The 12,020-nt window shown below is 37.5% G+C and overlaps 2 protein-coding genes across 5 annotated transcripts in view; both read left to right on the forward strand.

The window, feature by feature from the left end:
• The window catches only part of LOC107670832 (N-acetyllactosaminide beta-1,3-N-acetylglucosaminyltransferase 2-like), a 49,560-nt gene extending 41,358 nt beyond the window's left edge, over positions 1–8,202 (forward strand). For all 4 annotated transcript variants that reach the window (XR_001632126.1, XR_001632125.1, XR_001632123.1 and 1 more), the window contains exon 5: positions 8,191–8,202. The gene's annotated coding sequence lies outside the window, so the exon portion shown is untranslated. The remainder of the gene's footprint in view (positions 1–8,190) is intronic.
• LOC107670831 (EH domain-binding protein 1-like) overlaps positions 3,205–12,020 on the forward strand; it is a 149,509-nt gene continuing 140,693 nt past the window's right edge. The window contains exons 1-2 of the mRNA XM_016463601.1: positions 3,205–3,573; positions 5,037–5,501. Coding sequence (XP_016319087.1) covers positions 5,398–5,501 — 104 coding nt within the window. The 5' untranslated portion in view covers positions 3,205–3,573; positions 5,037–5,397. The remainder of the gene's footprint in view (positions 3,574–5,036; positions 5,502–12,020) is intronic.

Raw genomic sequence — 12,020 nt, forward strand, 5'->3', positions numbered from 1 at the left:
AAATTGAGATTTATACATCATCTGAAAGCTGAATAAATAAGCTTTCCTTTGATGTATGATTTGTTAGGATAGGTACAATATTTGGTCGAGATACAACTATTTGAAAATCTGGAATCTGAGGGTGCAAAAAATAAAAATCGCCTTTAAAGTTGTCCAAATGAAGTTCTTAGCAATGCATATTACTAATCAAAAATTAAGTTTTTATATATTTACAGTAGGAAATTCACAAAATATCTTCATGGAACATGATCTTTACTTAATATCCTAATGATTTTTGGCATAAAAGAAAAATCTATAATTTTGACCCATACAATGTATTTTTGGCTATTGCTACAAATATACCCCAGTGACTTGAGTCTGGTTTTGTGCTCCAGGGTCACATATGTCAGTAATTACTGTTTTTTTTTTGTTTGTTTTTTACATGTTTGCTTATGATCCCTAGTGAAAAATAAATATACTAAAATGTATTTGAAATAAACGTATTTCATGCTAAGTATACTACAAATGAATTTACATATTTATGTACTTAATAGTACGCTTCAATTGTACTTTTAGTATACTAAACTGGTATACTTAAAGTGTGCTCAATTGGAACAACTAATTTTGTGTACTTTAATTGTGTGGAGGTAGTGCTGAAGTTCAACTAAAGATATACTGAAGTATATTTGATTGTGCTAAAGTGGAACTATTGCAAGTATACTTCAGATACACTTTAAATATCTTGCATTTAAAGACTTTTATTATCAAAGATCATATAACTCTCATCAATAGTGACCTTAAAACACATTTTAGGCTTAAAATTAAGAAATGTGCATTGCGCACATGTAGTACTCCAAATAAAGTTTAATTATAATTTTTATATCAGCAAGTCTTGAGCGTTATGCCAGTAAATATGTTAATAGATTTGAACTATACTTAGTTTGAAATAAATGTATTTTAAATATATTCTTTTTTTTTTTACTAGGGATGGCATAGCCTTCCATGCATAATCACTATTAAGTGATCCTCCATAAAGTCAAATATCACAATATTTAGCATTAACTTTATACTTGTAGAGTTCCCATCTTTGTTAATGTTTGTGATGTTGTCAAAGTCTTGTATGTTTATACTCTTCTGTAAATATTGTTGAATAAACTATAATTTGTATGTTGAGGTTGCACTCTGCACTTCCTTGTGTTTACTTGAAGAGGACATTCAGCTGGAGTCATTTACAGAATCTTCTACCCAACAACTTCTCTGTCTTCAACACAGAGATTAAAATTCAGTGCACACACACACATACATAAATTAACACAGTTATATGTAATACTGACCTGATCAACAGATGTTAATCATACACACTTCAAACTGTCTCATTAAGGACACTGAATCTCATTGTTGAACATTGATTTCCTCATAATGATGCATGGGTTCAGAAGAAACTGTATAGAGCATTTAATTAGCCAGAATGAGGCGCATTACCGTTCTATAGTTTCTTCTGTGATGTCATTGTCTCTTTCTGCAGACTGCGGCGCCAAAGCTTCCATTGTGTGTGACATCACTGTTCTCTCCTTTCTTGGTCTTCACCCACGGCTGTGCCCATGTGTCCGTGCCAGTGCATGAGGGAGTGATTCACTTACAGTAAGCGTGCTTATCTCACTGCCAGCAAACACACTCACATTACCGCTGGGACACACACAGGAAGAGAGAGAAAGTAAAGTCGATACACAGACAAACTGCAGACTCACGTCTTGATTTCATTGATTAAATTGTGGAAAAAGGTCATTTTTTAGTAGTAGTGTATTGTTATTGTATTATAAAACACAACTTTTTTTTTTAAACAAATGCATATTTTATCATAGAGAGATACATAGAACATAGAGCTTCTTTAACATCTTATCTGTTACAAGATGGTGTTGGCAGCTCCTGAGCTTCCAGAGCAGTGGCCTGAGAGGTTTAATGTTGCCTAACACATGTCCTAAAGTGTTGGCAGCCCATAAAAAGCAGGATCTGATCTACAGACTCCTTGAGTCTCTGTCTGACACATGGCAAAGGTGTCTGATTGGCTGTCTTTCAAAGTGCTCTTGGCAGTGTGACACTGCAGTCATGATGTTACAACTCTCTGTAGACAGACACTGTGACTGCTTTTGAGTAGAGATCACACCCCCCCTCTGCCCTGTGTGCCCACATCTTCACATCTTCCGATACACACGCACACACCCGTTCATCAGGGAGGAAACCTGTCTCATGCACTCAAAAGATAAGGATCAAGATGCTGGGGAAGTGGCAGAAAGAATCTGTATGAGATACCTCCCTCCAAATACTCACAGATATGTGTCCTTTCAAGAATGCTGGCAGCTTCAAAGCATTTTTGACACGTGGTGTGTCTATCTGTAATATTAATGACTGATGTGCAGGCATCAAAAGGCTTATGATAAACAAAGAATATAATGAAGGTAAACCCCCCCACCCCAGAACTTTAGTTTAAAACTTAAAAAACAACAACAACTACATTTGACATTTAAATTTAAATAAAAAATCTAATCTGGTTAGAAAATGGCCTGTGTTTTTTCTTCAGATTCTTCAGACAGAAAAAAATGTACTGTAATGAACTGTTTGCCATTTGGCCATAGAATCAGAGTGTTTCTTTCACAAAATCTCTCCATGTTTCTCTCACTTCATTTTTCCAGTTTTTTTTTTAATTTCAAAGCACATTACTGACCTGACTGTTTTGCTTTAAAATAAAATAAAATAAAATAAAATAAAAATTTCAATAAATATTACATTCAATTACAAATATATTGTTCTAAACTATCTCTTTCATAATCATAGTTCTAAAATATCTCTTTCATAGTTTTTGTTTTGTTTTAGCATTTTTAATTATTCACAGATTGTCCTACCATAATAATAAATATTCCAGATAACTGAATTGCCTCAGCCTATCAGATTTTTGCAATTTTCTTCTTTCTATGAGTCACAACACTCATATTTAATACACTTTGTACCTTAACGCATAGAAGAAGGTTTACATTACTTATGTTCCTACTCAACTCAGTGTGCTTGCTCACACAAGCGGGTTAAAGATCTCTGAAAGATGTCTCTATCGACCAATAGGAGCGCTCACTGGCAACAAAAGCGTTAAGAAGTGTCATGAATATGTAAATATTTGCAGCCCACCAGCCAATGAGAGACGCATGGGGGCGTTTCTCGGCGACTCCGCACAGAAGTTTGACTGAATGTGGGATTGGGGAGGAAAATTATGGAGTCTTGATGCGTTGGGTTTGTGTGTGAATACGAAAACAGCGCTGGAATTTCCTCCTTTCGACCGGGAAAACCGCCACTGCACCTCGGCTTCAAGCTCCTCAGTTTGGTCGTCGCCGGTATACGTCTGAGTATCCTAGGGATTTCTGTTTCGCTGCCGCTCTTTACCCTGGGATAGCCTGCCTGGCTAAGATTAGCCTAGGCTGCTAGCGGAGCTCTATGGGAATCTCCAGCCGGAGCGGCTCTTTAGCTCGCTAGCGGACTGAATGCAGCCACGCGCCTCACGCCGCATCGGGCACGTTCAGCCGCTACTGCTGCTGCATTATTCACGCGGTGAGTGCAGGAATGCGACCAAGACCAGGAGGTTTATGAATAATATCTGTGAAAGGGTCTCTGTAGTTGCAGGGGTTTAGTTATCGATTATTGATGATCTCTTAAGCTATCTTGCTAAACTAAAATTTTAAATTTATAAAAAACACTGGACTTTAAAGAGGATTTTTAACTAGTAACCTGAGAACGTCTATCTTAAGTCTCTTTAGTCAGTTTGACAGCACTGACAGTTTATCAGTTTGTAGTATGTGCGTGAGGATGTGTGTTGTTTGAAGAAGTCTTGCATCAATATAAAACTGTCATCTCGTGAATGTTTGAACAGCAACAGTTGTTAGCATAATTAAAAGAAATGGATGAGTTATTTTAGACAGTCCAGGACAACTTTTGAACTTTTAACGTCTGCTCTGTAAAGTCTGACAGCATGGAACCAAGAAAGACAAACAAACAAACTGGTTGTCAGCTTTCTTGATATTTATGGAATAACACAATAGACAACGCGCTGTTGTACTGAATATTGGCACAACTGTCAATATAATAAAGGGTGTATAGTACTGTTTAGCTGCCTGACTACATACTTCACAGCCTCAAGTGTCTTTTTAGCTTTTTTAAAAATACATAATACAAATATAAATGACAGTTTTTATTAAAACATTATTTTATTAGGCAAAATCTATTATGCGCCATCCTTTTGCTGGAACGGCCACTTTTTCATCAGCCTTGTTTTTTTCAATAATTTTCCCCATAGGGATTAAAAAATAAGTTTCATTAAAAAAAATGACAAAACATGAACCAATCCAGCTACCTGTGAGGTGAATGAGAATATTACAAACTTTGATTTAAAAAAAAGTATTTGAAAATCATACAAAAAAGGTACAAAAACTATGAACTTAAAGCCTTTAATAAGGGAAAGAACTACAATCTGATGAAGAATTGCGAGTGCTTGAAACAAAAATGGATAAATATAAAACTGGTGATTTAAATGTCTTGGTTATGTATAGAAACAATGCATTCTAAAATGTTTTCCTTTTGTGCAAAATAAAATGCAACAATAACTTTTGATATACAATATCAGATCAGATGTTTCCGGGTCAGACTCAGACTCAACTTTATTATCCCATTAGGGAAACTAAGATTGGGTTTTTGGAATATTTTTAACTGGTCCACAAGATATAATCTGACTGACTATGAAATTTGGTTGCACAGATATACAAAGTCAGCCAAATCTCTGCTTCCTGATACCATCACTTTCCATTGCCTTGCACAGATAACTGATAGGGAATTTTCTGTTACTGGTATGCATCAGTGCTTAAATTAGGGATGGGTTTGGTAAAATGATTAAGCTAAAACTAACAAATATTTAATTCAGAAATTTGGTAATCAAAGATTGACATATGCGTTAATGGATATCTTTTGGTGCAACAACCTTTATCATTAAGATCTAACCACCTCCCTCTTTGTCTCTGTAGGTTTATTGACACATGAAAATGAGGAATATTGGATTACCATGCACTGCTTACGTTTATTTTGAGGGATTTGCTGCACGTAATGAGCTCTGTGAGAGCTGTCAATCACCCCGGTGGATTTAACATGTCGTGCCATCATGCTGCTCTGCGATCATCCACTCTAATGTTTTGATGGCAAGGGATCTACGTGTTTTTTCCTTTCCTCTACCTGATTTTAAACCCCTTAAACATCAGTGAATGCACAAAAGCCGATTTTGGACGGATACTTTTGAGAACTTTTCCAAGGAAAGGATTTGTGAGGGGGTGGCGTCAGAACGCAACAGTATTTTAAGCAAACTGTCAGCTCTATAAAGAGGACAAAACCATGGCTTCAGTGTGGAAGAGACTGCAGCGTGTTGGGAAACATGCTTCCAAATTCCAGTTTGTCGCCTCCTACCAGGAACTCATGGTGGAATGCACAAAGAAATGGTGAGTTGTCACTGCTTGCATGTCTCACGCGTGCCGCTACTCATATCCAGCCCAGCTTTTGGAATGCTGAGTTGGCCCATGACGTATCTAACGGCGATGATTTATCCATTCCCCCGGGAGTCCCTGTGTGTAGGGAGAGGCTGGTAATATGCAACTATATTTTTCCACATCAGTTTGTTTATTTTCTCTTCTCTCTGTTTAGGAATTGTGCTCGATGAGTTGTATGTGATTAGCTGCAATGAAGCCTGAGGTCTCCTTCCCGTATTTCAGCAGATAGGATGTAGATCAAATTGGATGTAGTGAGATGTTAAACATATGTTATTATTAACAATTACATTTGTCCCAGTCTTGGTTACATCCTTGCTGCAAAGTATGTTCACGGTGGAATGCTGCTCAGAGGTTAAGGTCAGGTTGTGGATTATGCTGTATTAGGGGTCAAGTACCCAGCAATTTCGCTGTTTTCTCTCCTATGTTGCCTTAGGAGTGTTGGAGTTTAGAGTTTCTTGTAGGGTTGTGATGGTGAGGAAATTTTCCCACCGGTTAATCGACGTGTGACAACACCGGTAATACCGGTATCACCGCGGGGGCGGGGCGTTCCCTCTTTTCCTTGCTTCCTTCGCTTTTAAATAGCTCGTAAAAGCGGCGTGCACATTTTACTTTCACTTTGAAATAGCGGCAATTCAGCGTAAAGCAATTGTTCGTTTTTAGTTCGTTTGAATTTTCCCTCTTTTCCTCGCTTTCCTTCGCTTTTAAATAGCTTGTAAAAGCGCCGTGCACATTTAGGCAGTTAGGCGTCAATTGCTTGAATGCAACAACAAAATACAACGTCAAACTCACTTTAGGGTATATATGAAACATATAACTTTTATTGAGCAGTCGCGTTCAGTTTTTAATTGTAGTGTCTGTTCTTTTACCGAACTAAATGATTTTTATTCTATTAAAAATCAAAATGACGGTGGGGGTCGGTGACGCGGTGGGCAAATGACGTAACCGGTGTTGCGGCTTAACACCGGTATCACCGTCAGCACCGTCTATCGCGACAAGCCTAGTTTCTTGTAGATTTCCAAAAAGAGTTTAGTTCTGCAGTCATGGCAGTTGGCAAAACGTTCGGTTCTCCACAATGGAAACATAACTCATATTTACTCAGCTCAAGTCTGAGGACTTCAGGTGTGGCAGGATTGTTTCTGGGGCCTGGAGGCATGTGTCTAATTGAGTGTTTTACTCTCGGGTTTGACAAACACACACCCCTGAGGTGTTTCAGATGTGAATGTTTCAGGTAACGATATGGTAGAAATGCACTAATGTAGGTAGGGCTGGGTGTCGAGTTCGATACTTTTTACGCATCGACCGAATTGCCTCGATAGCATAGAGTATCGAAAAACGTCTTGTTGTTCGGTACCAAACTTCGATACCTAAGGGGTTAATCTTGTCAACGTCAGTGAGCCAATAAGCCTGCAGCACTAGGTGTGTTCGACTAGAAGCGGCGCCGCACAGATCGATCAGTGTTTGACATCCGCAAGAGCGATTTGAAATTATACGGAGCAGTCTGCTTTCTACAGCTCTCGCGGTACTGTCATACACCGATCGGTCTGCGCAGCGCCGCGTCAAGTCGAACACACCTACTAGTAGGGCTGCACGATTAATCGCATGCGATATTTAACGCGCATCTTGTCAGAAAGCCGGTTCTGTAATCAGCGGTAAATCTCCATCACCTGCGGGCTTTCACATTGAGCATGCGCGTTAAATATCGCATGCGATTAATCGTGCAGCCCTACCTACTAGTTTACACTGGTTACACACAGAGATGGGGCTCACATGTGAGGCGGTAGTGTGAAAGCGTCCAACCCCCTTAGATGTAAGGCTACATTTACACTGGTGCGTTTTTGTTTTAAAATAAAAACGATCCTTGTCCATACTGGCATTTCCACTGCGTTTCAGAAAAAATCTCCATCCATACTACATAACCAAAAGCACGTGTTACGTGACCATTCATGCACACTGTAGCATCATGCTAAATAAGACAATAAATAAGATTTATATTCCGCTTTTACTCACTTTAAATCACCATCGAGTGTTTGTAATAACTTCCGATTGCTGTCTATTGATGTGTTTTGGCCATGTAATGTTGCTGAAATATTTAATTTCCTCTGAGTCAGAACAGCGATTGTGGGAGAGAGAACACAGGCAGACAGTGCTGGAAGTAAATCAGTGGAAAATAGGGGTGTGACGAGACACATATCCCACGAGACGAGACGAGATTTTTTGACTTTTTTAAAGAAATCCTCAATGATGAAATATATGGGGAAAAATAGTCTTTTATTCAACTGAAAAACACAAAATGCAAAAAAGTAGGTGCATTTTGAAATCAGCTTGTACATTATGAAATTAAACATCTATTTTAATAAATTTTATGCAGTAATAAACAACATGTAAACACTGCAAAATGTTTTGCCACAAACTCAACTGACAGGCAAGTAATTGCACAAAAATTATAAATATAAATAAAAATAAATAATAAACAACATAAATATCCCTTTAAAGTGGAAGTGAAGCAGTCAGTCAAGTTTACATTATTTAGTAAACTGATTTCCACTAATAAAAAAATATATAATAAACACGATTAATGTATCCATTTAAAAGAATAAAGCAGTGGTTCCCAAACTGGGGGGAATGCAAGGCTGAGGGATAGTTAGGGCCCTATGAAATCCGTATTATTTTTTTCCAAATTCCGTTTTTTCCATTTTAATTTTTCTGGATTACGTTTTTTTTTTTGTTTCGTTTACATTTTTCTCGACTCCTTTTTAATAGTTAAATTAAATTGTATTAATTAAAAAGCATGTCTATTTATACATCTTTTTCTTAACGTAGCCTTATGAATTTTTTTTCCCCTCAGAAATTCTGTATTGTATATTTACATTTTTCTGGTTATCAAATGAAGGCATAAAACATTAATTTAATTTATCATTTATCAAATCAAACCGGAAAATTAAGCAAACAAGATTTTTTGCCAAACAAAGGGGATTTACTATTAAAATTAAAACATGGAAATGTTTTGTGTGATTATTCCTTAAAAAAGAATGTTTGTTTCATTTTAGTAGTAGTAGTAGTAGTATATGTGTTTACGTCCTCATTTAGTGAGACGGCAGACGCTGAAATCACCGCGAGTGTCAGGCGTGCTTCAGTATGTGTGTAGTAAATGAAACCGCGCGTCTGCGCCATTCATTAGAAGAGACAGGCAGAACATGCAGGATTCATATTTAAATCGACTTTTGCGGCTTAATATTTACAGATACTAGTCCATATCGTGATTTGATTTAAGTTTAATGACCTACTTTTGATTAATTAATTCAAAATTTGACAAATTCTGTGACATTCTGTGTTAAACTGTGAATTCTGTTTTTATGACTGGATAAAGACTACACTGCGTAATTTTCCTGCTTATCATGCGACCACTTGCCTGATGTGAACATAAAATATCTTACATACCACCACTTGTGAACGAGCCAGTGTAATGCAAATATATCTGAAAGGTCTGCGCGAGGATATCGTCACGTTCTTGCGAGACCAGTCAGATCTCGCGAGACACATCGGATCTGTGTTAGGTGATGAGTTTTTGGCTCAAGGTCTGCATGTGAAGTCACACCAGAGGTGTTCAGCTGGGAGAGATCTCGTGCCACGAGATCTCGTCACACCCCTAGTGGAAAATAAATAGAAATGATTATTCTGTCTGAGCTATGCGTTTTAAAACTTACACACACTAGTATAAACGTAGCGTAACATATGTGTAAACTGAAAACTATTTGAATAGGGATGCACCGAAATGAAAATTCTAAAAAAGTAACAGTGTTTCAGCGCATATTTTCCTCGTGCTTTGGACTTTGAACCCTGGCGTTGCGAGCTCGTGCAGCGCTGTCAGAATACATGCAATTTGTGCATGCATTAGAAAATTTAACATTCTGCAGTTTATTTACTAATCTTTTGAGGCCATTTCTCGATTTCAATCATCATACAGTAGCCTAACCACCAGCATCAGCCACCTCTTCTTCTCATCGGAGACATGTGATGCAGCACTAAACAGTCTCTCGCTGTCGGTGCTTCGTGCTTGTAATGATTTCTGCATCTTTCTCTGATAGTTTTAAATACTTTCACACTGCCGACATGTTTGCGGCATTAGTGCGTGCCTCTATTTGATCGCGTTAGTCATTGTTTGGTACATATTATTCGGCCTTTTCGCTTATTCGGCCGAACACCGAAAGAGATTTTTTTTGCTATTTTCGACCGAATAATTTCGGTTGCCGAACATTCGCTGCATCCATATATTTGAACTTTATTAAAACTATTTGCACTGATTTATTGTGTTGGTTACATTTTGTTCCTTTGTGCAGTGGCTGAGGAGATGAGTCTTTGAGTCTTTATAAACATCAACAAACTGAAAAATAAAACCAAAGTTTTTTTTTTAATCTTGTTCAAATTTATTTCATAAAACTGGTATCGAAAAAGTATTGTTCAGGAACCGGTATCGAAGTCAAGGTATCTGTATCGAAAATTTTTGAACGATACCCAGTCCTAAATGTGGGTTGTTAAGGGCACTGCTGTGAACTAAATGCCTTTCTGTGGACAAACAATATTTCTTAACTGGTTTTAAGACCAGAAAGCATTCCTTCCCTCTCCTTGAATGTGTGTTTTGGATGCACAGACTGTTGTCTGCATGGTGATGTGTGGACCAATGCAGAGTCAGATTGGTGCTGGCGCTGATGAAAGAGCATTATTCACTTACTGGCAAGAAGCTCAAAGGCGTTTATACCAGGGACATGTTAGTGCCTCCGCTGATCTCTGTGCTTTGTGCTTCGTCTGTCCAGTGTGCCATTGTTCTGATGGAAAGTTTTACACATTTGGTCTCAAGTGTAAACAGCTCTCAAAGCTTGAGTAAAAACTCAGTTTCTCCAGTTTTTATGTAGAAAAACCACAAGCATTTGCTCTGGAATGCAGGGGAGAAGGAAAATGTGTTGATGGGAGGAATGAAAGGATGTGTGAGTCAGCAATCAAATGAAGAAATAATTTGAATAAAAAAAATCATTTTAGAAGTTTAAACATAGCGTAACACCTGCACCTCCACTGGTTCTGATCCCATATGGATAATGTGATTGTAGGGTGTATGAAAGATGAAAATAAAGCATTCTGTGAATGTTAAAGTGGATGGAATAGGTTCATGTAGGAGATTTGGCATGGCCATCAGCTCTGATTCCTCAGGCTGAAAGATGGGTTCTAGTATTTCAATCATTAACTTCCCCAGTGTTGTGTTTGTGTGTGCATATGTCATTAGATCATTGATATCCAGAGACCATCCGGTGGTATGATTTATCTGTAGTCAGATAAGCCGAGCACAACAGCTCCGCCGGACACATACTGCAGGAGCATCGTCCCGTCAGGCTGCAGCCAGCACCTTGGGCAGTGTTCCAGAAGCATGCTGCTAGGATACGGGACACTCCACGGCCTGTTTAGGTATCCCCGCCTGTTGATTCAGTGCCTTCTAGAATGTTGGCCTTTGCAGTTCTCTTGTCCCTTGGCAACATCAAATGTTTATTAGTTGAATCTTTCAGCGTCTCTGGTGTAAAGTGCTGTTGTGTAATCCTGCCGATTCCCATGCCTCTATAGCATGGCCATGGTGGTGTTTAATTACTGTGAATAATTGCTGCAGTAATGTATAGAATGCTGTAGGACTATTTTGACCGTATTGTTTACTTTTTCTGGAGAATCAAGGCTCGAAATTGCGACCATTTTGGTCGCATATGCTCCCGAAATTTAATCTGTGCGACCTCAAAATATATTTTGGAGCATTTGTGTGAGTGCAAATAATTGTTGTCCAGTGCTACCAAGTAAAAAAGTTAATTTCGAGCCCTGAGAATTGCTGTAGTAATTCAAAAAAATTGTAAGGAGAAAAAACATTGTTTAAAATATACACTACTGTTTAAAAGTTTGGAGTCTGTAAGGTTTCTTTTTTTTTTTTTTAAGAAAATAATACTTTTATTAAGAAAGGATGTATTAAAGTGACATCTAACATTTATATTGTCACAAGAGTTTTCTATTTCAAATAAATGATATTCTAACTGTGTATTTAAAAATGATTCTTTCCACAAATAAGCAACTAATAAGCATGCTAATAAGCAACCAGTTTGGAATAATAATATAATTGTTTCCTATAGGCTACTAAAGTGTCACTGAAATGTTTCTTGACCACCAAATCAGCCTATTAGAATGATTGGCTGGAGTAATGGCTGCTCAATATTCAGCTTTCCTGTCCCAGGAGTTTTATACATTTTTAATTTTATAAATATTAAAATGGAAAATGTATTTTTTAAATTATAATAATACTTCACAGTATTACTGTTCTGTTTTTACTGTATTTTTGGTCAAATAAATATATTATTGTTGAGTATAAGAGACATCTTTCATAAACATCACAAAAAATCTTATAGAAATGTTTTTTTAGTTCACCTTTCCTTCCCTGCAATATACATA

This window comes from Sinocyclocheilus anshuiensis, unplaced genomic scaffold (genome assembly GCF_001515605.1).
Source record: "Sinocyclocheilus anshuiensis isolate Anshui unplaced genomic scaffold, SAMN03320099.WGS_v1.1 scaffold784, whole genome shotgun sequence".
Taxonomy (NCBI): Eukaryota; Metazoa; Chordata; class Actinopteri; order Cypriniformes; family Cyprinidae; genus Sinocyclocheilus; species Sinocyclocheilus anshuiensis.